This window comes from Periophthalmus magnuspinnatus, chromosome 13 (genome assembly GCF_009829125.3).
Source record: "Periophthalmus magnuspinnatus isolate fPerMag1 chromosome 13, fPerMag1.2.pri, whole genome shotgun sequence".
NCBI classification, from domain to species: domain Eukaryota; kingdom Metazoa; phylum Chordata; class Actinopteri; order Gobiiformes; family Gobiidae; genus Periophthalmus; species Periophthalmus magnuspinnatus.
The window spans coordinates 17,149,269-17,176,928 of NC_047138.1; the positions used below are offsets into that span (position 1 = coordinate 17,149,269).

General features: G+C 37.4%; 1 protein-coding gene and 2 non-coding genes across 4 annotated transcripts; 1 reads left to right on the forward strand and 2 right to left on the reverse strand.

Annotated features, from left to right (window-relative positions):
* The first annotated feature begins 9,865 nt into the window (after positions 1–9,865).
* nek3 (NIMA related kinase 3) lies at positions 9,866–20,249 on the forward strand. Of its 2 annotated transcripts, none has more exons than XM_033976984.2 (13): positions 9,866–9,924; positions 12,386–12,509; positions 12,770–12,860; positions 12,944–13,041; positions 13,106–13,189; positions 13,611–13,678; positions 13,750–13,836; positions 15,354–15,408; positions 15,582–15,782; positions 17,063–17,192; positions 17,961–18,245; positions 19,084–19,180; positions 20,116–20,249. In XM_033976984.2, the coding sequence occupies exons 2-13, from the start codon at positions 12,393–12,395 to the stop codon at positions 20,180–20,182; spliced, it is 1,380 nt and encodes a 459-aa protein (XP_033832875.1). In that variant the 5' UTR covers positions 9,866–9,924; positions 12,386–12,392; the 3' UTR covers positions 20,183–20,249. The 2 variants fall into 2 exon arrangements, with proteins under 2 accessions (XP_033832875.1, XP_055082033.1); XM_055226058.1 differs by lacking the exon at positions 9,866–9,924 and adding an exon at positions 12,244–12,310.
* On the reverse strand, positions 10,200–10,272 carry trnak-uuu (transfer RNA lysine (anticodon UUU)). The gene has a single exon. It is a non-coding gene; the product is annotated as a tRNA-Lys (tRNA).
* On the reverse strand, positions 11,655–11,727 carry trnak-uuu (transfer RNA lysine (anticodon UUU)). Its single transcript has one exon. It is a non-coding gene; the product is annotated as a tRNA-Lys (tRNA).
* Positions 20,250–27,660: the final 7,411 nt, after the last annotated feature.

A 27,660-nucleotide genomic window follows, 5' to 3' on the forward strand; every position in this document is an offset into this window, starting at 1 on the left:
AGCAGGTAATGTCACCAGGCCACGTTACAGGTCAGATCTGTGGAGAAGCACCCCATTCACAGTAGGAATGCATTTTTGTCATAATATCTTCATAACATTCCAGGCAACACAATGACATCTCTATGGTGATGAGCAGGTGGCTGACCCTCACCAGAAGTAAGTCCATCTCTACCTGAACAACAACTTTGATTGCAATCTATATGACATAAATAATGCAGTTTTCAGTACTGCTACAACAATACATCCATGAAATATTACAGAAGCTTAATAAAGATACAGTAATAAATCCTGTGTGAAAACATGAGAGGCTAAACCAGCGCATCACATCAAGGTTAAATACTTGAACCCACTCAGACTTATTGATTTACCATCACATCTTCCGCATTCCACTCTCTCACTGCTTCATTGAAAGAGCTTCCAATTAGCAGAGCGCAGGCTTTTAGAGGACCCATAATCCCACTGTTCTAATGGCAAATATGGAAAGAAGAGACTGTATGTCCATTATATTCAGTATTCAATATCCTATCAATTGTTTCATTAAATTACTTGTTATCATCACACTATTTAACTCACTGTTTTATATTTATTCATTGTTATATTGTTTTGGTATTGTGGAAATTAAGGTTGTCAAATGTATAGAAAAATCAGATACTAGTCAATGTGAAACTAGATACTCATTTGATCAAGTATCAATACTAAAAAATTCACATTCACAGGACAGAAATGGAGGTTTCCTGAATAACTTTAGAATGATCTTGAGCTGTATCAGAACTGTATAAGAGCACATAGACTAAATACCCACATGGACCACTATGGAACCTACCGATGACTGAGGGATTACACAGATATAATACCACATGGTAACTTAAAATAAAATGCTATTATTCAATGTTGAAAATGACATTCTGGTGTCTAAAGAAAGAGTTTTTTTTATTATCATTGTAGTATTGGAATGAATGTTGAATATTGAGTCTATTCCTTAGTATCCTTAGTATACTGTGACAACACTGGAGAAAATGCTACTTTTTCTTATTATATTATTACCAAAGATTAAGACGTTGAGATGTGAGTGTTAAAGGTGCACTATGTGACTTATCTGGTGGATGGTCCCATCCTTGCTTGTCTCCATGGGGATGTTATAATTTTGCCCATTATGTCCCACAATAAGACATGAAACTTGTCTCCAAAAGCAGGTAGCACCAGCAGATCTGTGGGGAAGCAACTCCACTCACAGTAAGAATGCTGAGATTTTTCACAATAAAAACATTAAAGAAGTTTAATGCCATACTGTAGCACATTCTTGGCAAAGCAATAATATCTCCACGAGACAATCAGACGCCAGATCCTCTACCAGAAAACTACAGAGTGCACTTTTAAGTAACTTCATGTTGCCAAATGAAATGGAGCAAAGTTTACTAGTGTTTACTTAGTCATTTCTTCATTTTGGCTGCACTGAAAGGAACAAAGGATTATGGGCTAAGTAGCTGTTATTGCTTTTAGCTTGCTGCAAAATACAAATATAAAAACAAAGCATTTACGTATAAGCTTTAAATGTGACACATTCGACCTTGTTCTCCTTGAGAGACTTGATTTTGCATTATGACAATCACAATGATTGTTACATTGACTAAATGTTTCTTTACAGGTCACTAATTCACCTGCACGACACAACAAAGACATTACAGAATAAAAGTTTGTCTGAAGTTAAAAAGGTTCATCCCTGGAAAGAATTGATTCCTGAATGCATGATTCATCAAAGAACCTGCTGTTTTAAAGACAAAAGTACTCTCAGACCAGTACAAAGCAGTTTGAGAGGGCTGCTACTGACTGCTTAACTCATTTAAAATAAAGAACTAACTTCCAGACCAACAGTTTGAGAGATTCTGATATAGTAATAGACCTAATGCATGACTGACTATCCCAGCTTCATTGCAGCATCAGAACCATTAGCCACCCCATCCTCTCCATCATCTCCATTACCAGTGTCTTTAGTTTTATTTTTTTACAATTATTATATATGTTTTAAGGCTGTGAAACCCCTCATCACACACTTGATACATTTTTTCAAACAGCCATTAACATTTTCTCACATTTTTCTCTAGTTTAAACATTCTCAAAGTTCAAACCGTGATATATCAGTGATCGGTTTAAATTTGTTATTCATGTGTATCTCTGCTCCAACGGTATCTGCAGAGAAACACTTTTACGTCCAAAGCATTTCTGAAATTTGTTGGTGCAGAATGTTTCATCAACCTTGTGGGTTTTGTCAAACATACAGCACTTCAGAGTCACACTGCTAGCGATCAAACATTTATGTAAATTTGGCAAGCTGAACGCATTCTGTACTGTACAGGAGACACGGCACGGAGGAGATTGATTCACAATGGTCTACAGTCCCTTAGCCAATCAGGACGCAGAACATAATGTGTGTTCATATGTTCATATACAAAAAAAAAAATAAAATCAGCGAAACAGCAAGGCCACGAAAGGTGAACTGCGAAATAGCGAGGGACCACTGTACTCTTTACACTCACAGCATTACTGACAGTTATCTATTTCATGAATGAACTAAATAAAATAATGATTGTTCCTAATTTTCTTCACAGAAGCTGACAGTGGTGACAGCAGCTCAGTTAATAGAGTGTTTGTCCACTGATCCGACGGATGGTGGTTAAAATTCCGCTCTTGACATAAACATCATTGGAGTGGTCAGATCTACTGACATGATTCTAGCTAGCAGAAATGAATACTGTTGTTGTGTCTTTGGGAAAGACACTTACCTCACCTCACACCCAGTGTTTGCGTATGCTGGTGTACGTGTGTGTGAATGGGTGAGTGGTTCCTTGATGTAAAGCTCTTTGAGTACCTTGAAGGTGGAAAAGAGCTATATGAAAGTTTAGCTGTCATTGTAATGACAGCTTTATTCTATTCTATTCCCTCTAATTTATTATTTTGTCAAATCCATCTTTTCCAATTGAATTCAATATTTTGAGTTGCCTATAACTAACTTAGTGATGTATTAAGGTGCGTGCTGTCATTTAGTCCAGGATCATGTTGGGTCAAGGCTACATTCTTATATGGTAATAACATGGTGATTACTGTGGGCCTTAGGGGTATGAGCTGACAGAGGAGCACAGTCACATGGATGTGCATGTATTAGCATTTAGATCAGCACGTGTGAACAGAGTGAGACATGCCAATGACACGAGACTGCCCCCGCCCCAAAAGAACTCTGTGCTGACATATACAAACTGACAGCATGTGAAATACAAATTATATTATCTGATTTCATACTGACTGAGTATTCAAAAAGTATTCAATTCAATTCAACCCTTTTACATTTTTTTGTATACATTTAAAAAAACAAAAAAACAACATCGTTTATATTTTGGCTTATCTGCATATTTAATTTTTAGATCAGTTCAAGCTAGAGTGGAGCAAAGATAATAATATCAAGATTCTTTGTAGTAAAGGAGTTTCAGTGCATGTTAATACAGAATCCATTGGTATTGATATTGGATCAATAAAAGGCTTGATAACTGTCAATCAAACCCCTGGTATAATGCTAAGGAGAGCAACCTCTGGGAAAGAAGGCACCTGATTGGTTTGTTATTAATCTTCATATCTTTACAGACAAATTTGCTAAATAAAATCACCAGGATCATGCAGAGTAATTTTCTTTTAAATGAACATTTTAGGGACAGAATGACAAACCTTACAGCAGCAGATTCAAAGAGAGGAATGATGATTTTTCAGTAGAAGTCAATGGCAACCGGAGCTCGAAGGAACCATTTCGTGCTCACGCTCACTTCATATTTGAAACACAACGGCTCGCGGGCTATGTCCATCTGTATACACTGTAGCAGTCAACCTTAATCCAAAACATGCCTTGAGTTGTGTTTTGCTTCTACCACAGTTTCTCTGGTGCTGAGTTTCTGGCACCTGAATGTTTGGTTGCTCAGAAACATCCATCCACTCATACTAAATATAATATAACATACAACATAACAGCATAGTGTATATCATCCATGTATGAAACTATTACATCATCACTTGTGTTATATTATATTTACTCTTTTTTTTTTTTTTTTGGCAAATTCATGATTGTGTTGTTTTGGTGTGCTTTTTGTCTGAGCTCAACCTTTCCAATAATCTCTCTTCTCCATCATACCATTCCAACCATACGGTGCACTGCTAGCAAAGGATGTTTCCCTGTTCCAAATGATTAACCCAGCAGCAGTGAGCTCCACAGGGCAGGGCCAAGCCACCAGATCATCAAACATTTCTATGATGTAAATGGCATAAAAAAAAATAACCTGCACCAAAATGTCAACCAGCTTTATGCATACACCCTCTTCAATTTCCCCATCTACTTTCAGCTTTTTTCCCACAATGCTCAAGGAGTTGCAGTGCCTCTACACATATCTATCTTTGCTGTTTACCTCAAAGCACTGCATGCACGTACATAGATTCTACTCCCCTTTTAAGCCATTTCTAACAGGGTTCAAAAGATGTGTTGACAACTGCAACTTTTTCCAGATAACTTTGTAGTCTTGCAAATCATATCTTTGGGGAAAAAAATAAAAACATCGCAAGATCAAGAATTATGAAAACAATTCCGGTCTTTGTCGGAACTTCATAGCATTATCGTTACTATAGGAATTCTGGCTGTATAGATTTCAACCTACAGAAAAGACCTATACACTAAGAATATGAAATCTCGGCATTCCCTGTAGGCTTCCATCAAGACTTTGTCACAACATACTTCTCATTCTACTTGCTTCGACTTGAAAAAGGGAGAAATATTCAAATAAACATCAGCATAGCATTGGGTTTGGAATAAATTTGTCTATGTTAGTGCTATAGAATGTCTGGCACCAATCCACGCGGAGGTTATCAGTAATATACAGCTTTGTGGAATGGTGTTTTTCATTCTCAACAAACAGTGGTTGAGATCAAGTGAGTGCACAATGCCTTCATCTGGTAATCCTCTGTAACACTAGGCCTGACTTAAAAAGCAGGCGTGTTCAGTTATTATTTACTACAATGAGGCTCATGCTAAATGAACAGAGCTTATAGTAAGTGCTGCTAAGACAGACACTATTCTTATTCACTTAATTAAGGTTTGAGTTCCCTCAGTTCTTTTTTTAACCGTTCCATTGCAGCAAAACTATGTATTTTAGCCATCTGGAAGCGTATAAGTATGTTACTTAGAGATTGCCAGTCAAAGGTCACAAATATTTAGCATAAGGATTTGTGTGTAATTGGATGTTCTCTGACCACTTACTCCCAATAACTGCATATTGAATAAGTTGTGGCTAATTGTAATAGATGAAAAATGAGTTGCCACCTAACAACTTGCTTGTTCATTTAAAAGTGTGTATGTTGCCAGCAAATGGCAAGCCACTAGAGAGCTCTTAAAGCATTAGTCATTATGTTATGCATGGCATTGGCCATTCAAACACTAATTAAAAGACCAGTGTGTGCTTTCTATACAGTCACTGCCACCCGAAAAATGAAAGCAACACAGAGATAAAATTGAAATATTTAATCACACCGTGAAGTGCATGCAGAAGGTCATCAAACAAGATGTTTACAAAAAGGCGTTTCTACAGTCTATAGTGTCTTTCAAGTGGTCCCATGGCTAAGATGGCAACCAATGTTTTTTTCAAACTCTGTGGTACACAGGCCTGTGGGCATCTTGTTGTGGTTGACACTGTCCCTTCGGGAGAAAGACAAAGCTCTGCTGTGGTTGTGCAGCTGGCAGTGGCAGCATCTGCATTATGAGTATCACCATCTGTTTGTGGGTTTGTGCAATGTACTGGAGTATCTCCCTGTTTTCCTGGTGCCTTTGTTCCAAATGTTCAGCCTAACTTTCTTAGCGGGCAGAGTTGGCCCTTTGCAGGACCTCCAGGCGGTCAAAGAAACTGTCCATGTCCGTGAGGCTTATCTGGGAGTCCTCAGTCTCATCACCGCTGTCCGGGGAGGTGGTCTGATGTGGAGATGGACATCCTGACCCTGGTATAGTGGCTGTAGAGCGGCTTTTGATTTGTGTGGGTTAGCTGTAATTCCAAAACCCACATCAATGCCATTCTCCATTGCCCGTAACATGGGGTGGTCACGCAGTAGCTCCTGCATGATTTCACAGTGAGGACAGGAAGTGTGAATCTGCCCCCTAGTGCTGTTGTTCCTGTTGGTCACAAAGTACAACCTCTGCTCTATTTTGTGACCAAGAGACTCCACTGTTGCAGAATGTTGCAGAATGAAGGCTGTCTCCTGCTCACTGCAGTAGTGTGATGCTTTGGGTATGATGCCATCATTGTAGCTGTCCGCCACTGCCTTTAAACTATTTGGCTCCCAGATCATTATGCAAAAGGAGGGGGCAGGCGGCAGGGGAAGGGAGCAGTTAATTTGTCTGCAATTGGATGACATTTACATTATAAGGGGCCTAAAGGTGTGACGTGGTCTTTTCTTATCTCACAACAGGAGAGTAACCGAACAATCAAAGGTGTAAGACAAGATGAAATAAAGCCTGCTCTACTGAAGGCGAGGTCAATTTCAAAATATTTTCTGTAAAACTCACTGTTGTGCTACACTGCCTAAAGGAAAATCAATAAATACAGCTCTTTTGGTATGTGAAAGTAAGCCCAGACCCATGAGCCAAGACAAGGGGGTCTCCCTGCTTTCTCATGCAAAAAAACACATATAACCAGGTGATAAGACACATATTTACAAAATCAAGTCAAGATAAAATTATGATAAAGATTGTTTATCTGGCAATAACTAAAAAGGATCAAGTGTTGGTGAGTTACATCAATAACAGCCAAAATATAAAATTAAAGGAATGGAATTGCCCCGCCCTCTTCTGTCTAGTCCTACATAATTTTTGTCAAATGTTGAAGACTTTTAGCATATTTAACCAAGTTTCCTTTAAAGACAATAATGAGATGTAAATTAGCCTCCTAACATGTTTCATATGCCAGCCTTGCATTTTTGGGAGCTATATTTGCTAACCATTCTGTCTGAGTCCATTGTGATTCTATATTGTTCATACTACAGAAGAGTTAATGAGTAAATACTTATGTTGTTGCTTCCCACAAAACTATTCTATATGTACAATATGTAAAAAAAAAAAAAAAAGTTGAAATAACAAAATAACAGAATGCAAGTAATTAGTTTGTATCTATATTGAGTCAGAGAAGTTATTTATTCAACCTTCCACACCTCAAATCTTATCATATTGCAAAAAAATTACCAAAAATATCCCACTACTGCAAAGAAAAAGAACCCATGATGAATGCTGAATCCCAAAAATATCATTGCATCTGTTACATATTGAATAACAAGTCAATACAGTAATGCATATTCGATATAGTAATTATTATGACATGCCCTAATTGCAAATATGCCATGTTTAAAGCTCCAACTGCCCAAACAGAGACTTGAACCCTGGACACTCAGATTAAAAGCCTGATGCGCTACCGCCTGAGCCATCTTTACTACTGCACTGGATTTGATTTAGGAAACATATTTTTTTACACTTTCCTATTGTATTATTGTATCAGAGCACAGACACGTTCATAATAATTTCCTTCTTTCCAGTGATCGCAACCATCTTAATCTGATTCACCTCCATGTAATGACATTGAGCCTTTATCTCACAGTGTATCATATGTTTTTAATGAGACATCAATCAACTCCTCACCTTCTCCCATTTCCTCTTTGAGTGCTTTTGATAAAACGCAAGCCTCTCTAGAAATGGACCGGCCAGAGATGATGGATACTAAAGAAGATGAATTACAGCTATAACCTTTACCATAAACTTTTAAGACTTTTCAAAAAGACATTTATATGAAGGACTACTTTTCTGATCACGCAGGTACGTTTTTAATTACTGGAACGGTTAAAGAAGACATTATACTTTTGGTTGCTATATAGTTGTAATCAATGACGCCTATAGGTCATTATGTTACATTTTGCATATTTTAAATCACAATAATGATCTAAAATAACTTCATCTTAAAATAAACTGGTCTGCTGACATATGGTTGAAAACTGCAACAAAAGTGCCGCGCTGTCTGACATGTTGACAGCCCCTTCTATTGATAGTTACAGTTCACGGTAGCAAGCAGAATTTGAGCCAAAATAGCTACACAACTCTGAAAATCTGGTCCTTGGGTGTGTGATATACAAAAAGGATTCAGCAGAGAGCAACAAGCAACCAAGCTATTAAAAAAATAAAAAATTAAAAAGCCCAAAACAAGCTACCCTAGCCCCATGCAAATAAGTGCAAAAAATTAATCTGTGCTAATGAGATGTGCATATTTTTAATAACATATTTAAAGTAAAAAGCTGCTTTCAAACATGAATCAACTGTATTTCTATTTGTATTTCAGTCCTTTATGTGGCTGTGTGACACAAACCTGAAAGAACAGCTAAAAATCACCTCTTTTGTGAAAATTTGCAAGCGACTTTCCAAAGAAAAAAAAAGCCTAAAGTTGCTGTAAAGAAGTGGATTTGGCTACTCTGGTAAGAACAGAACAGTGGGCATGTATGAGGGTTAGGAGAAAACAGGCAGGGGGTGAGTTTTGACCTTTTTTCAAGTCTTTTTTTCTACAACAATACACCCATAATTCACTGAAATGCAAACTCTTAGAAATATCTCATTAGCACTTGTTCAGTAGTGACAGACTTCACTAGTTTCACTAGTTCTTTTTGGGGCATTTTGGGGTTGCTTATTTTGGACTTGTTTTTCAAAGGCTAGGTCTCTTGTTGCTCTTTGAAAAACTGGCAACCCTGTAGAGAGACAGCTGCAAAGATGAAACGACTCAACATATGTAATTTAAACAACAAATTCTCTTGATGAAGGAAAAACTTAAAACTTTGTGAACATGTACAAGTATTCTTAATGCCTTTCCTGATATAGTCTAGCATCTATTGATCACCAAGCAGTTCCACATGGTAGTGGATGAAAAATTTATAGTCATTGGAGCAATGTAATGCCATTCACTTTGAGCATTTAGTGGGCCACAGCTGCTGGGCGTCTGTCAGCTGTCACTTTCCCATGCAAACTAACAAACTCTGTCACCGTGGCTGAATGATAAATGCTTCATTACCAACGCAGACATTTCAGTCAGCGCTCTGCAGCCAGCCCATCAAACCAGAGTGCAAACAACTTTGAGGTAGTTCAGTAACTGTTTCATTTTGTCTATATTTGATTCAAACTGATTCCAAAAGTTCTTTTTAAAAGTGAGCCCCAGAGACAAAAGCAGGGTGCTCTTGTTATGTGAGGCCATAGGACCATGAACCGGGACAAGGGGGTCTATCTACTATCTCATACATAAACCAATTGACCCCATATAAGCAGAGTATGAGACACTTCCCTGTAACATCAAGTGAGCTGGAATAGGAAGCCTAACTACAGCAGCTGAAACATGTCACCACTGTTTTAAAAGTTGGAGGACCAAATCAATTCTAAAAAGATACTTAGACCAATGAGACATAAAAGGTTGTATTTATATTGACAAAGATGTGCACAGTGTAATCCTTTGTTATCATTGTTAGTATGGCTTTTGGCAGTTATAATTCCGGTTCCTTCTGTCTGAAACATTGTGGCAGTCTGCTGTAATTCTGTATTGTCATTTTTGTCTATAGTACAGATTAGCCTGTCAGATTTTTTATTTGTTGCTCCCATTTAACTGTTTTACACTACGTTATCTATAAATGGTAAGCTTATCTGCGTCTTATTTAAAAATGAAACCACCTGAACAGCGACTTGAACCCTGGACCCTCAGATTAAAAGTCTGATGCTCTACCGACTGAGATATCCAGGTCCTTGGAGGTAAATGGTGCGGTGCAGTAGTAGGCGGAAAACAAAGGACTTTGATCTACTATGAAGAGGACCTAGAGAAGAAAAACAAAAAGGTCTGAAACTTTTCCACATATATTTCTTCTAATTAACAACATTCAGGCAGTTATTAATATGCCTAATTATTTTCAAAAAACAATTTGAATTTAGTATTCTCTGATGGGATAAATAAAGATTGTCATTTACTTCTTCATGCATGGGGGCCAGATTTCAAAATGTCTACAACATACAGTTCTAGACTGTTATGTAAACAACAAGCATCATCTGTGGTAGATAGCTACAAAACACAACTGTGAGAATTACTTTAATATGCTCCTAAATAAAGAATTAGCACCTGAACAGGGACTTGAACCCTGGACCCTCAGATTAAAAGTCTGATGCTCTACCGACTGAGCTATCCAGGCTCCACATGAAATGATTATATAGACTGAGGGTGTGATTAAACATGAAAAGGTACCTGATGATGGTTTACTGAAGTGACATATTGGAGATTGGAATTTGTGTTGTATTGTTGTTTCTTAGCCAAAACAGTAGAGAAAAACTGTTGTTTCACTCTTGTCCTAGTCTATATGCAGGTCAAAGAGTGCAAATAGAGGGCAATAAGAGGCGTTCAGGTATGTTTAGTAATTTAGCCCCGTTATAGTCCATTCAACTTTCTCAAACACATTACCCTACAACAGTTGGTCCATCCCATAGACTGTATATATAGTGGCTCTTTGGTTGCTATACTTGCGGTAAGAATTCCAGATATGGAACTCGGCGCTATAACTCGATGAGCTTCATTTGACTGAAGCCAAGTGCTATTGGTGACGTCACACTCCCTTAGTCCACTTCTTTATATAGTCTATGGTCCATCCTTCTCAGCTCATGGGCCAAACGTACCTCCTTCGGGCCTCTCTTTTTTGCCAAAAGATGACCAATGGGTGTTGAGACAAAGGGAGCAATGCTGTAATCACATAGGAAATATTTGGATTTACTACGGCACAATTGTTTGGCAAAAATGGGGTTTGTTTATGGTGCTCAAGATGTTTGGGGATTCCTGCTAAACAGCCAAGGACATGTGTTTTCAATTTAAATTTTTTGCTAAAATATAGAGTGACACAGCTAAAAAAAAAGGCAACATAGTAAACACAATGTATTTTTTGCCATATCAACTGTATTCTCAACTCTGCATCCATCCATATCAGCTAGTAAATCTTTTATGCTATATATTAATACCAGTGCACTTTCCTCCCTATACTTTATATTCAGACTAAGTTTGATTAGCTAGGCAAGTTATAGAGGCTGCTGGGTGTATGCAAGTATTTGTTGTTTATTTATTTCCAAGCATAACTATTATGGTAAGATCAATATGAAAATAATACACTATCACATGGTGGGATCCCAAGGCGCTGGCCAGGGAACGTCTTGGGGTCCCACCGGAGGAGATGGAGGAGTCCCTGTGACCCGTCCCCAGAAAAGCAGAAGAAAATGAATGGATGAACACTATCGCATTCTTGTTTTCAGTCATGAAAACTACAGGTGAACTATGTAATTTTTGGGGGTGTTTGTCTCCATGGAGATGTTATTTATTTTTCTGAAAGGTTCCACAGAAAGCCATTTAACTTGTCTGTATCCATGGGACTGGCATTTGGTGCAAGCAGGGCAAGTTACAGGTCAGATCTGTGGAGATGTGAGTTAGATAAAGCATAGAATACAAACTTACTATAATCATCATTTTGTTGGATTGTAGTACCTAATTTCTTGGGCCTACTTCATTTCATTGAGGAAAGTTTAAAATTGGAAACGCCCGAACAGGGACTTGAACCCTGGACCCTCAGATTAAAAGTCTGATGCTCTACCGACTGAGCTATCCGGGCTCTTGGAGAAACACTTTGGGCCTGTGCTCTGCTACGTCACCACCACGTGCCATTCTATTGTATAGACGTCTGTATCATACTTTGTTCAGTGCTTTGACATAATTGGTCATAAAATCTAGAAATGTAAGGTAGGTTAACAACTACGAAGATCTTTAAAGGCATAAGCTGTAACATGTGAACAAAACTGAACATTACCAAAAACGTGCAAACTCGGGAAATGAATGCGCACAAACCAGTGGCATGCAGAGCTACTCATATAATAATTTACACACTAATATTTTACACGGGTACACGGTTTATTTACAGGAATAATTCGTTACCTCAAAATAGTCGTAGTTATAATCACCCCTCCACTTAAGACCAAAGAAACCGCGGGACAAAATTATGATCAGTAAAAAAAGCGATTTGCTGCCATCCAGCGTCTTGACGTGAGTAAGACGTCCCCTCTACGCCGCTAACGTCACACAATAACACGGAAGTCGCGGCCAAACAAAACAAATTCAAACCGCATGATAAAGGAATGCTACTCTTTTTTCAGCTTCCGTTTTTCTTTATTTCAAATGACAAGCAACATTTGAACAAGGTTATGTGGAAGAATATGTTTATTTTAAGTTTTAAGTGCTGCTATTTAAATTGCTCATTCTTTTGTGATTTTCAGGTATTCCATGGAGAATTATTCACTCGTGAAAATAATTGGAGAAGGTTCATTTGGTCGTGCTTTACTAGTGCAGTGCAAAAACAGTGAGCAGAAATGTGTTCTCAAGGAGATCCAGTTGCCTCTGGTATGAAAAAAAAAATATTGATTTGATTATATTTATGAACAAGTCTGTAGCTCAACCATGGGGGATTGCTTGTGCTAAAATAACACGAAAAACTATTTATGCTGCTGAAAAAATATACCAATACAACATCTCAGCAGGTTGAACCAAGGATCATACATGATGATTGTATTTAGATTGAAATAATAACCCACTAGAATGCTTCCTATGTGTAATTTGTTATTCATGACGAGGAATACATTTTGTTCCTGCATCCTCAACAGAATTCCAAATCGGAGAATACCAGGAGAGAGGCTGTGCTACTGTCTAAAATGAGTCATGCTAATATCGTTGCCTTCAGGGAGTCCTTCGAAGGTATTGCACATAAATCTAATCAGAATCCATTGGGGAGGATATTGTTTTGTGAGTGAAATGACATTGAAATTGTGTTTGTTTAGATGGTAACCTTCTATGTATTGTCATGGAGTACTGCAGCGGAGGAGACCTGCTTCAGAGGATACAGAAACAGCAAAAAGAACAATTCTTGGTTGATGATGTAGGTGCAAAGTAACTATTATTATAAATTTTTTTTAACAAATGTTTACTTCTCTGTGTTTAAGATTTTGAAGTGGTTTGCTCAAATGTGTGCTGGCGCCAAACATATTCATGATAAGAGGGTTTTACACAGGGACCTGAAATCAAAGGTGCAGTATCATACACTAAACACACTTTGTAATTCAAATTAGGTGACACATTTTAATAAGAATTTATTTTAAAGCATAAAATATTATTCCAAACAAAAATAAGGTAGTTGTCGTCCGTAATGTTTTACCTATAGTTTTTACAATTTGTAAGTCTTTCATTGATATTTTTTCATTGAAATTTTTTAAGTAATGCATATATTGCAAATTTAACCTTGTTTCTGTATTGAACTATTTAGTTGAACAGCCTTTTCTTTGAATCATTAATCGTGTTTAATTGTTTGATATGTGCTTATTTAATTTTGTTACTATGAGCGATGTGGAATAAAATTAGTATTGACAACATTTCTGATAATCATATTAACATGTTTGCTTGCTTGTATTTTGTGCAGCACAGCAACTCATCTTTTTATCCTTTTCCCAGAATATTTTCCTGACAGAAAATGGGACAATCAAACTTGGAGACTTCGGCTCAGCGTGCGTTCTGAACAAGTAAGCAAACCAGATGGCAGCAATTCATTTGATTAAGAGTCACATTGAGAAGATCTTTCTGTGTTTTTCAGCTCCAAAGCGTTTGCTCAGACGTATGTTGGCACACCGTATTATGTTGCTCCTGAAATCTGGGACAATCAGCCTTACAACAATAAGAGGTACATTACAGTGTAGCCAAGGCTAGTCAGAATATAATAAACTATTACATTAGTGAATATAGAGGAACTTTTCACATCTATTTTAATTCCTTTACTTTTATGATGCTGTTATTATGGACACTCCATTGTATTAAGTTTGTTTTTACTCTTCAAATTTCCCACATTTTATCCCACAATATAAAATTAAAGGCAAGGCAAGGAAAATTTGTATAGAAGAATTGGTACACAAAGTAATTCAAAGTGCTTTACAGAATAAGAAAGACATTATAAAATCACAATACAAACAAATCACAACATACATTATAAATGATCAGGTTTAGTTTTCAGCCCCATTATAAAGCACACTTAATGAGAATCTGCCTTGAATCTCTCTTGTTTACACAATTGAAATCATAAAACTATTAATGACTTATTATTAAAAAAACATTAGAACATTTAGACATAGATAAGCTTCACTGATCCATTTTTGATCTTTTTTCTTTCAGTTTTGTATGTTTTTTCGTATTGGTAGCATTCAAGTCTCATTTTTTGGAGTTAAAACTTTAATAAATCAGACTTAGAATTAAATATCAACAACCTTCTGTACCATCTGTCAAAGAGTTTGGTGTATGCATGTGCTATCTGAAGGCTCTTTATGCCTCTATGTGAGACAAATGCATTTTGAGAAAACGGTTCCAATGTCCCATCTATGGCTCAATCTGTGGTGCAAGTTCATTTTCAATGTTTGCATTTGATCATTTATTTTGAACACTGCAGACACAAGAACAAAGGAAGAAGTTTTAACAATTTATTTAATGCCATCCCATTATTTTTCATGAAATTACAGGATTTTACATTTGACACTTCCTGCTGTGTATAGGCACTAAATAACACACATCTGCAGACTATAAACTACAATAATTTCAGCAATTCTCTCACATTTCATCCTCTTCTTTTTTCATACTTATTTTTTGAACATTCTTAGGTTCATAGGAAGTTTTATTTCCTCACTTATATTGTTCCATAATCTCACACCACTCGTGGAAATACAAAATCCTTTCCTACTTGTGTGAGCCTTATTGAATCTAAAGTTGTGCTGTCCTCTTAACAGAAACCTCCTCTCTCGGTTCTTGAACATTTTTTGGATATTATTTGGTAAAAAAACAACAACTTCCTTTGTACATAATTTGAGCAGTTAAAGAATTCACAATATCTGTACATATCTGTAGCTTTGATTGGACAAACAAAGGATGCGTATGTTTCCGGTATTCCACTTTGTATATGATTTGTGATGATGTGCTTTTAACGAAGTGTTGTCATTATTTCCCCAGCTCTCCGCACAAGTTGATTAAATGAAAGAAAATAAATTAACCATCTTTTGGTGCAGAATGGACAATTTTGTTGTTTCCACATGAAAGCTTGTATGCTAAGAGAGCAAACTGATAAATCTGACAAAAAAATTGAAAAAAGTTTTGCCTGTAATATCTCTTAACTTTTGGATATAATAATTATTTCATATTATTTTTTTTTCTCCTCAGTGATGTGTGGTCCTTGGGCTGTGTTCTGTACGAGCTCTGCACTCTCCAACACCCGGTACTCCCTCTTCCACTCCCAATGCTCTCATCCTCAGACTATAGACTCTTCAAATACTTCTCTGTCTCGCTCACTTGTATATTTAGTTATTCAAACAACTCTTCCCAACTGTCTGAGCTAGCATAGCAAATATTATTCCTGAATTAGCTCAACATACTGCTTCTTTCATCCAGTTCCAGGCGTCCAGCTGGAAGAGACTGATCCTGAAGGTGTGTCGGGGCTCGTACCCTCCCCTTCCCAGACACCTTCCCTACGAAGTGCACTATCTGCTCAAGCACATGTTTAAGACCAACCCTAAAGACAGACCATCACTCCACACCATCCTCACCTCACACAGAGTCTCCAAACTACTGCGCCACCATTTGACTCCAGAGGTAACCATAAGGCTGGGGTGAGAGTGCTATTTTACAAAGTTTGTGAGATTAATTAAAGGCTGTATATTATGCAGAATTGATTCTTGTCAGTTTTAAGCCATGTTATAATGTTGTAACCTTATCAAAAACATACCCGAAGTGGTGTTGTTTCATTCACATGCAGTAACCCTGCATTATTAGTCTGTCAGCATCTCCAAAGCCCAAAATGCTCTGTTCCACCTTGTGATGTCATGAAGCGGTAGTTTTCAAGTTAACAGCTACCTTTTACCTTTTGTTCAGTAGAGATTAGCAATTCCAGAGCTGAATTTATCGAAATTATTCTAGTAAAGGTATATGGAGTTTAAAAACAGTGAAGCACATTATTATCACATGACATCACAAGGTGGAACAGTGTTTTCTGTTTGAGAGAAGAACCCAGCCTAAATATGCAGGGTTTGTGTGTTAAACCTGTGTGAATGAAACAAAATAAAGCTGCAGGAATGTTTTGGATGAGGAAACAGCATTATAACATAGATCAGAAAATAGTGTTTATATTTGTAAGCATTCACAACATTAGGTCTTGTTCATTTAACGAAAAATACAAATTAGTTACAACACAATGGACTCAGTAATTAAAAGTTCATAGCGGTTTAGACACTTTCCACATTTCACCCACAAATGATTTCCCTCTACCTTTTTGTTGCATTATTTTGTGGAGCAAAGATAGTCAAGCATTCTTTATTTGATGTTGCTGGGAGCTTGTGCAAAAGTTGTCTAGATAAGTAACCAATCATCTAAACTGAAAAGGTTTGCCCAAGGTCAAGATGCATAAGGCTGAAATAACCAGCTATTTTCTCCCCAAATAGTGTACTGTAAAACTGTAAATCTTTGTGACCAAAATCAGATGATGTCTTCATCTGATTAGAAAACATTTTATTTATTACAAACTTGAGCCAGGAGCCATGTGAGTCACTATATGGCACATCGGGGTGAGAGCTGATTGGCTGTCCATGTGAATACTAGTGCTGTGCCCAGAGGTTTGTGAAAGGGGACTAGATAGATTTAAATACATTCTTAAGTTTCCACAAATTGAAAATCCTGTACCTACATTGTGTCCGTTCCCATAGCTGGAGACGGCCACCCATTCATCAGAACAACATACAGTCATGTCCGGGGGTCATTGGAAGAATTTGGACTCTTACCCAACTTCCCCGGCAGCTGTGGTGACCCTGAGTGAATGTGCGACCTCTGACAAGGCACTGTTGCTTCAGATGTTCTGTATTTGACTTGATGTGTTACAGGCCTTGGAGAGTGCGGGACAGGAGAGACAGGGAAGGCAGGGGAGAGAGGGGAGGCGTGTGCAGAGATGGAGCCCTGAGGAGGGAAAGAAGGTGACCAAGTTATTGGGAGAGAAGAGCTTAATACATACAGGTAAAGTGTATGAAAGGTCCTATATTACACAAAATTGATTCTTGTGAGCTTTATGCCATGTTATAATGTTGTTACCTCATCAAAAACATACCTGAGATTGTGTTTTGTTTCCGTCACGCATCTTTATTATTAGTCTGTCGAAATCTCCAATGCTCGAAATGCTCTGTTCCACCTTGTCATGTCATGAAGAAGTAGTTTTCAAGTTAACAGATACCTCTTACCTTTGTTCAGTTGAGACTCGCAATTCCAAGGCTGAAATTACCAAAATAATTCTAATGAAGGCATATGGTTTTCAAAAACACAGTGGATAACTTCCTGTCTTACCACGTGATGTCACAAGGTGGAGCAAAGTGTTTTTGTTTAGAAAACTACATATGCAGGGTTTGTGTTAAGGACAAGTATGTTTTGGATGAAGAAACCACATACCATCCCTTTAAGGTAATGTAAATAATGAAAATAAAATAATAATAATTTGTTTCTTTAAAAAATCAATTCTATAAGCAAGGTACTGTAATACATTTCTCCTGACCGGTTTTGTTGACTGAAACTACTTATACAGTATCTAGTCTCCAGCTTCTGAATGTGCCTCTTTAAATGGCATATTGCAAACTGGTTATAGGATCTGGCAACCCAAAGTGAGGATTTAGGATCTCATTTTGTTTTCACAACCAAAACACAAAATAAACATCTTTTGCATAGTGTAAGCTGTATATTTTTTATTATTGTCACCAGTCCAATAATATTTAAATATGCGTATTTCATATCTAGGTACTGAGAGAGAAGAGTGGTCACACAGTGAGAGTCACGAGCTCCCCCAGAGGAAACAGTGGACCCCCTCAGACACAGTGGTGCAGAGGCTGGCCAACGCAAGCCTCATGTCTGCAAACACTCTGAGCTCGGGCAGAGCAGAGGAGGAGCCAGAGGAGCCAAAGGAGCAGCCGGAGAACAGGCAGAGGAGGAGATGGAGCAGAGAGCCAGCACAGAGGCTGCTCAGTGTGCTGGAGAAGGCCCCACTGCACAGGGCTTTCAGCACATTCATCATACACACAGCAGGTCTGATGTGATGTTTAAATAAGCATCTGTTTTACAAAAGGTGGATTTTATTATACAGTACGACACCCTGGAATTGTATAACTTCCCTGTAACTGTATTTTAGTGTCAGCGCAAAGCATATTTGTAGCCTAAATATTGATTGGACTAGCATTCAACAGGGATATTGTGGAGTAAATGGCAAATTGCTGTTGTTTGTGTGATATCATTGTAACCATGTGTCTTGGAAATGTAATTCTGGAGCTTGAGTTAGGTTAGTTATTACTGTGCTGTTAAACATAAAGTGCTACCAAATGATGATTCAAGCTCTCAAAGTCCATAAAATACAATTTGAAAAAGATTAGCCTATAAATAATTTCTTTCAAGAAAATCTGCTTGTCTAATCAACAAGTAAACCAGCAGTGAACTACAGTACTTTTGTTGGGATATTTTTTCATTTACATATGTATGACAATATATAAGTGACACTTTGAAAAACATGGACACCCTAGGAAGTTACATAAGCTTATAGAATGAGGTCCATCGCCACTGTACAGCTAAACAGTTTAACAGCTTGACAGAGTAGCATACTTTTTATTTTTACTTTACTTTATTTATTTAATTCCTTTCTTTTGCCATTTGAGTTCCACATGCTTTTTTTTTTTTAAATAAAAGAAGAGAAAGTAAAAACAGACTCAGATTATATGCCTACCACATCAGCCACTTAATTTATTTAACTTTATTTTATTTATTTATTTAGATATTTACATTGTTATAAGTATATCATGTACCTGATGTGACACTTACAGAGTGTATAGTTTGTGCTAATTCTCAACTCCTGTCCCTGTCTACACGTGCGCAGGACCCCCACCTGACCAGCAGGGGGACAACATTGATGGTGTAATGCAGGAGGAGATTGATGAGGAGCGCCTACAGCCACGCTCTGATGACGACGACACGTCAGTACTACACAGGACACCAAATCACTTTTAGGATATATTTTGTCCTTGTAACACATTAGTATTATTTTTCCTGTCTATATGTATTCAGCTGTAGTATTCTTAATCGACACTTAAGTTAACATAACACACAGCAAATAATCAGACATTACAATTCATATACAGTGCAGCCATGTAAAGAAAAGGGAAGTTGAAGCCTCCCATTAAACATAAGCAGTGGTGGAATGTAATGACTTTAAAATTGATACTTTTTACTTTTATTTCACTACATTTAAGAGCAGATATCTTAACTTTCTACTCCACTATCTTTTTTAACTGGACTGAGAAGTATGAAGCACTTTTCGTATGATTTTAGAGGTTATTTTTTACCATGTTTGTGGTAAAATCCAAGGTTTTGTGTTTAAGCTTTGGCTTTGAGTTAACAAAAATAAATACACAAAAAGAAACATTTAGACATTGATTTGTATTGCTACTGTTGACCAAAATATGTATTTAAAAAAAAATCAATATCACTACATTCAACACTTTAACAAATTAACAACACTTTATCAAAATCTGTGTGAAATACTTTTAATTTTTACGTTTTACTAAAAGTATATTTTTAAATGAGTACTTTAGTACTTTTACTTAAGCAGATTTTTTTCATGTGATACTTTTACTTTTAACTGAGTAACTTTTTCCCACTGTGTCTGTACATTTTACTTAAGTAACAAAACTGACTATTTCATTTACCTCTCTCTCTTTCTCTCTCTCTCTCTCTCATATATATATATATATAAGCCTAATAAACACGATGATGTATTCAACTTCTTTTTGTATAACCAACGTAAAAATGGCTCAGCAAATGTTACCCCATAAGATGGATTACTTAAAACATAAATTCCATGCACCATGCTGTTCAGCAGTTCACGTTTACTGTATGTTGTGTTTCTCAGGGACTTTGAGGAAGACTCTCCTTGTGACTGGATGGACGAGCTGGAGAAGATGTTTCCACTGCACTAAAGCTTACCTCAGGAACCAGATAAGGGACATATGGTCACCCTAATTTTGAGACATAATAAATATTAAAACAACAACACAAACTGAAGTATTCTATATATAAAATAATCTATAGTCTTTATTTTAATTAATTTGAATTTTAATAGATTATTTATTTTATGTTTTTTAATAAAATAAAAGGATAATAAAAGAATGATCAGATATTCCTATTTACCCGGGACAGTCCCAGTTTTGAGCCCCGATTTATCCAAAACCAGTGATTTGTCCCATTTTTACACAAGAAATGTCCCAGCTGTCCCTATTTTTTTTAATTTTTTTTCTACACACTGCCAAAAATAAAGAGGGGGCATAAAATGTCATTTGTTGAACACAAAAACATGTACTCAATTGTACTAACTAAAGTTTCTCAGATGAAATTGACTCACAACATGATATGTTAAGTCATGAATCGACCGAGTGCATAATAATAATCTCAAGTACGCGCTCTTTTCACAGTTGTACCAACCCCAACCCAGATGTGTCCCAGTTTTTGATTTGGAAAATTTGGTCACCGTATAATTAATGAGACTGTTAGCTTTGAGACACAGTGAGCTTGTGAACAGAGCCTATTCAGTTTACTTGTATAATTTATATTTTGGGGGGATTTGTATAAGACGCTACAGATGTGCGTATTTCTAAACCCATGTTCACTTAGTTGTATTATATGAGGCTGAAGTATCTGTTTCTATGAATGTGAAAGCAGTTTGTTTGTGTTTCCTACAGATTATGATGAGAAGATTTTAGCTAAAGGCAAACTCTAATGTCAACTTCACTAAAAATGTAACAGGTATGACAAAGCAAGGGCTGCTTCATATGGCTCAAAACCTCATTAGAAACGTATCAATGTGGTGTTTATGACCATTAAGAATCCAAAAGTAACAAATGACACCACTTGTTTGTAGAACTAAATATGCCCTTGAAGCAAAACTCTAATTGCTTTGTACCTTCAATTAAAAATGGGTGTACAGTAACTATTAAAGGGCAAATATTAGGCTATTTTCTGATCTATGTTATAATGTTGTTTCCTCATCACAAACTGACCTGAAGCTGTGTTTTGTTTCATTCACTTCCACTGTGTTTTTAAAGTCCATACACCTTCACCAATCTCTACTCAACTAAATGTAAAAGGAGCTGTTCACTTGAAAACTACCACTTCATGACATCACAAAGTGGAATAGAGCATTTTGAGCTTTGGAGATGTGGACAGACTAATAATAAAGGGTTACTTAAACATGTGTGAATGAAACTAAACACAACTCCAGGTATCTTTTTGAGGAGATAACATTACAACATGACTAAAAGCTCACAAGAGTCCATTTTGCGTGATATGAGACCTTTTTATTTTTATGAATAAAATGATTAGTTTTTGCCAATTATCTTGAAACTATTACGTAGTAATTTGGCATGTATAGAGCTCATAATAAGCCATTTATTTCTTTTGTAAAATTGTATGTATTTTGATTTTGGGTCCTGTCATAATGCCAAAGATTTACATATGCTTCACCATGTTTTGTCATCTTCTCATGTTACAGAGACAGGGGCAGACAAACGCAGACAGGAGCAGACTGTCTGGGAGAAGTGTCTGATTTATTTGGAAGCAGGAAGCGTACTGCCCCGAGCGGCTGAGGCTCCATGGGGTCAGAGCGCTCCTGTTTTACATCCTCTACATTTCCTCTGCTCCATTAGACTAAACACAGTTAGTCATTGCTTCATCTTGGCTTTATTCTCATGCCAACAGATAACAGCGTACACATCACAAAAGGTCTGTTCCTTCTAGTCATGTTTTCAAAGAGACATTGGAGCTACTTTTGCTACTCCTTTATATGAAGTTATGATAGTACTTATCCTGTTTTCGACATAAACATCATTGGATCCACTGACAGATGAATGTTGTAGTGTCCTTAACCAGACACGTAACCCACCTCACTTCTATTTACATTTTTTTTTTACATCTTCCATTTACTTGTCATATTATTCAAAAGTATAGTATGCAACGTTTCTGCACCCCCCAGTATTGCTTGCTTTGAATGCTCCCCAGTACAGCATTAAACAAATATAGCTTAAAAATCATGCATTCGTACTATAAGTGGGGCTCGCCTCTCCACCGATCTGATCTGTAAAGTGAACTGGTGACGCCATGGAGATATACGATTATGCCATACTGTAAAACATTTGTGGCAGAGCAATGACGTCACCATAAAGACAAGGAAGTGGCGTGCCCCCACCAGAAAAGTTGCATAGTGCTTCTTTAAACATGTGGACTCCAAAATGTACTGCTTAAATCTATATAATCACATAGGAATAAATGCAGTTTAACATATATTAAATCCAATCAACACATTTACATTTTTACAAAAGCCATGGCAAATTGTCAAACAGAAGAAAGCTGACAAAGTCTAAGAACTCATTTGACAATTATTTGGGATTTTATTCAAGATTTCTTTACCTGGCTAAAATTTTGGTTCTTATTTCAAGTCAACTGCACATACAAGGAAACGCAAACAGATGCACACAAAACTGCATTTCAAAGAAGGAAAAAAACAACAGATAAACTTACCTTATTAATAGATGAGATAAAAATATATATTGAAACTGAGCTATTTTGAAATCAGTAAACAAATTGAGCAGTACAAACATTAAGATTCAAAGTTCAAAACTAGTTCAAAACTGTTTAAAGTCATTCCAACCCCCTTGTCTTTACGTCCGCAGATGTGGCCACTAGATGGAGTCGTATCCTTTCAATGGAACCTTTATCAGAGCCAGCCCTGATGTCTCTGCTCATAATAACATTGTGTGTATATTAGATTTCAGACGGATAAGGAATGAGATTTAGATTAACCATGTAATCCACTCTGTAAGCAGAACGTATCAGAACAGCTCTCTTGTCTCAGTGTCCCCGGTTTATTTCAAAGCATGAAATCACCATAATGTTTTTTTCACGTGCATGGCACTACTGAAATGCAAGGTCTCAATTGGCATCACAACATCTAATTCTCTATAGAGATTACCTGGGATATAGTTGCTAAGGAAATAAAGTCCATCCATCCATTTTCTTTCGCTTATCTGGAGCCGGGTCGTGGGGGCAGTAGTCTAAGCAGGAACTCCCAGACGTCCCTCACCCCAGATGTGTCCTCCAGCTCCTCTGGTGGGACCCCAAGGCGTTCCCAGGCCAGCTGAGAAACATAGTCCCTCGAGCATGACCTGGGTCTTCCCTGGGGCCTCCTCCCGGTGGGACATGCCCGGACCACCTCCCCAGGGAGGTGTCCAGGAGGCATCCTGAACACATGCCCGAGCCACCTCAGTTGGCTCCTCTCGACGTGAAGGAGCAGCGGCTCTACTCCAAGCTCCTCCCATGTGACCGAGCTCCTCACCCTATCCCTAAGGGAGCGCCCAGCCACCCTCTGGAGGAATCTCATTTTGGATGCTTGTATCCGCAGGGTAGGAACGTAGATTGACTGGTAAATCGAGAGCTTTTATTGATGAAAAATAATGCTACTGCTAACGCCACAGAAACTCAACATCCTCTGTGTAGTTAATGCATTTTATTCAGAACAAAAGAGATTGGTGTATTGTTTTATAGGTCTCTTAACTCATCTTACTTCTTATATATGCCACCTTGTGATATCATGTGGTAATACAGGAAGTGCTCCACTGTGTTTTTAAACTCCATACACCTTCACAAGAATCAATTGGATAATTTCAGCCAAGGAATTGGCAATCTCTACTGAACTAAAGTTAAAAGAAGCTGTTACAACTACATGACATCATACGGTGGAACAGAACATTTTGAGCTGTGGAGATATAAACAGACTAATAATAAAGGGTTATTCAAACATGTGTGAATGAAACAAAGAATGAGTCTTTACATAACAGCTTGTTGGGGGAAACTTGGACTAGTGAGCACTCTTGTTGTGTTGTGTTCTTGGGCTAGACACTTGACTCACCTAATAGTATGAATGTGGTTTGTGAGAGTGGTAATGGTGGGCAGAAGGGCCGATGGTGCAGAAGATACTAATATTATGGTCTATTACAGGTTAGATTTTACAAAAGAAATGGCCTAGTTTTAAATTTTTTGTGATGTTTATATTTTTTACTTTTTTTTAGGCAGCAGATGTGATATACTTTTTTGTACTACTCTTTTCATTTTTCCCCAGATACTCCCACTTAACTGATGTAAAATTATAATAAATATTTAACACAGGTACTATCCCACCAAACCAAGTCATAATTAGAAAAAAACACAAAAAACCTGTCATATTCAGTTTAAAGAGCCCATATTACACTATTTTCTGATCTATGTTATAATGTTATTTCCTCATCACAAACATACCTGGAGTCCACTGTGTTTTTAAACTGCACACATCTTCACTGGAATAATTTGGACGATTTCAGTCCTGGAATCTACAAAACAAAGGATCAAAAAGTAGCTGTTAACTTGAAAACTACCACTTCATGACATCACAAGGTGGAACGGAGCATTTTGAGTTTTGGAGATGTAGACAAACTAATAATAAAGGGGTACTCAGACATGTGAATGAAACAAAACACAACTCCAGGTATGTTCTTGAGGCGGTAAGAACATTACAACACTACTGAAACCTCAAAAGAAACCATTTTATGTAAAGTAGGACCTTTAAAATATATATATATAAACACTACCAGTACAGTCAACTAAACCGTATATAGTCTCATTCACTAATACTAAACACTATGAGACTATGAGAGACCCAGCTCCATATCAGGACATGATGTGTTTTATTAAGGAAGCCCATGGACCCTTATCTATAAGCTGCAAAGAATCCCCCTCAACTGCTCTATTCTATTATTATGACCTTCTATGTACAGGAGCCACAATGGTACATATTGTTCTTGTACTGTGACAAATTTGCATGTATTATTTTGTCATTTAGGTTTTCTTAAAGACGCTGTGCCTGATTTTTACTGAAAACATGAAAAACTGAACTACAGTACTTGCAGTGGTTCAAAGTTACTTCTCACTTACCTCATACGTTCTGAGGATCCTTATTATTCACTGTTTTGCCATGATGATAAACTTAACAACAACTACCATGCCAACGTGCACTTCTGGATTATCGGTCAATAAAATGCTTTCTAATTAGATGCAGACAGCACACTGCAGACTTTTTGCTCAAATACATGGGGAAAAACAGGTACAGGAACTTGAACGATTTTAAAAGGAAACCAAGGTCCTATGTTGTCACGATACTACAATTTCAAACTCGATTTCGATACTAAGGAATAGATAGTACTTTTTAATATTCCCATGTGGCCTCATAACTGTATAATCCCTCAGTCGTCCCTATAGTCTGTAGATGTATAGTTTTGCTGATATGTGTTGTAATGAATAATAGAAATGTCCTAATTACAGGTCCATTTGTGGTGATGCATTTATAAAACTGACAGGGAAAACATGAAAGAGACTAGTACTGATTCACAAGCCCATATGAGGCCGATGTGTTCTGTTCTCACCATCGAGCCTGCAGAACAGATCATTCCTGTATGGAGCAAAGCCTAGCGTTCCCAAAACAAGGAGCTGTCAGTGATATATGGGGATAATATGGAGATAACAGACCTGTACAGTTACCTTCCATCAGGTTATCTAAAGTAGGAATTGTGTTGGAATTATCATTAGTTCAATCCTTTGACTAAAATATAGCCTTATTTTTTATCTTTTAGTTTTGTTATAAAGTCATTTCTCCAGCTTTGGTCATTTTACGCAAGTTTAAGCTATTTCTATCCTCTCAATGTGCACCTCTATGTACTACAAACATTATTTAAAGTCCTTGAACCTGATTCTTTTCCATGTTTTTGAGCAAAATTTGTCTTACCCCCGTACGGATATATTAAGGAGCTCTTGAGGGCAAAGATCTGCATCTAATTAGAAACCATTTTATCACACAGGAAGTGTTGTTGTTAGCTTACTGTCACGGGAAAACTCCGCTCTGGTCTCTGAAAATTGTGAAAAGCTTCGAAACTCATCATGGTGAGTAATTAGGATGCTCGTAATGGAAGGTGAGTGAGGAATAGCTCTGGACCACTGCCAACTGTCTAAAATGTACAAGTTATGCAAGAATCAGGTACAGTGCCTTTAAAGTTACTTAAAGTTACTTCATGAAGTACCAGAAATAACGTGTTCAAAAGTATTAAGAGAGGCTTGTCTATTAAGTACTTGTTTGGGTTGTCACAGTCCATACCCTTAACTTACTTACTATTACATAGCATTTTCTCAGGTATTCACTAAAGTTCCGAGCAAACAGCGAGATGGCGAGGACAAGTAGACCCAGAGCGGAGACACGCAAACAGACCAGGAAGAGGGGTGGTACATTGTTGTGAAGTTTGTGTGAAGTTTCTGCGCGTCCTGTCTGCCCCGGTCTAAACACTGAAGCATGACATTATCCGAGGCAGTAGTTTCTATGTCATGTTGCAGCGGCACATGTTCCTGACTGGTAGTTTGAAATCAGGTACAGACGCTTCAACATTACAGCTATAATGCAACTCCATGAATGCACACAGCCTGGCCTTACAGTTGTGTTGTCTCATTACTGAGCACAGAGGCAGGTCCTTGGAGGAGCATGGCTTCCGCATGCAGGAAGGATGTAGAGCGGTGTCTGCTGTGCTTCTATGGCCTGTCACAAACACATTCTTCTTTCTATGAACCTGTGCTCTGTGTGCTGATCCACAATCACACAATCTGAGCGGCCACTGGAACTTCTGTCATGACTCAACTCCTTTTCTCACTCTCAGCTTTACTTGTAATACCAGAAGTGAAAGTAACAGGTACATTTGAGCCCATGTGAACTGATGTTTACAGGAAAACCACACAGCTGTTGGGGTAGCTCTCAGCAGGTGATGTGTTACATTTTACATTACTTAACAAACAGCAGCTATCTTTACTAACCTCATTTAACCTGCTTCATACTTTCCACTGTTGGAAGCTGTTCAAAACATGAGCTGTTTATGAAAACTCTGAAATGTGGGTTGAAGCAGCCCATGTTATTTTTCTTTGTTTATACAATTTTTACATTTAGATTATCTTATAAATAATTAGGTAAATAATTATAAATAAAAATATAAATAATTATGATTTTTAAGAAAGCCCAAATAAAGCATAATACGGGATAGATGTGGTAGGTAACAAAGGAATCACTGTTAGCATAGCACTACTGCATTATCTGAATTGCATTGACTTGCATTGCTCTCTCTCTCTTCCTAGTAGATTGGTTGGTCATTTTTCCTATCTTATAATGATAAAGAGGGCCTTTCATGGATGTTTTTGGGGAATTTACGGAGGCAGTGGATGTTTTACGGAGGTAGCGGAGGTTATGGAGGTAGAGGATGTAGCGATAGTTACAGAGGTAGTGGAGGTTACAGAAGTAGAGGAGATAGCCGAGGTAGTGGAAATTACGGAGGTAGTCGTGGTT

Excerpts from the sequence above, each read along its gene's own strand:
- nek3 (XM_033976984.2), top strand. The coding sequence starts at position 12,393 with ATGGAGAATTATTCACTCGTGAAAATAATTGGAGAAGGTTCATTTGGT. Across the intron at positions 12,510-12,769 it reads AGGAGATCCAGTTGCCTCTG|AATTCCAAATCGGAGAATAC; the intron begins GTATGAAAAAAA and ends CATCCTCAACAG. Across the intron at positions 13,190-13,610 it reads ACAGGGACCTGAAATCAAAG|AATATTTTCCTGACAGAAAA; the intron begins GTGCAGTATCAT and ends TCCTTTTCCCAG.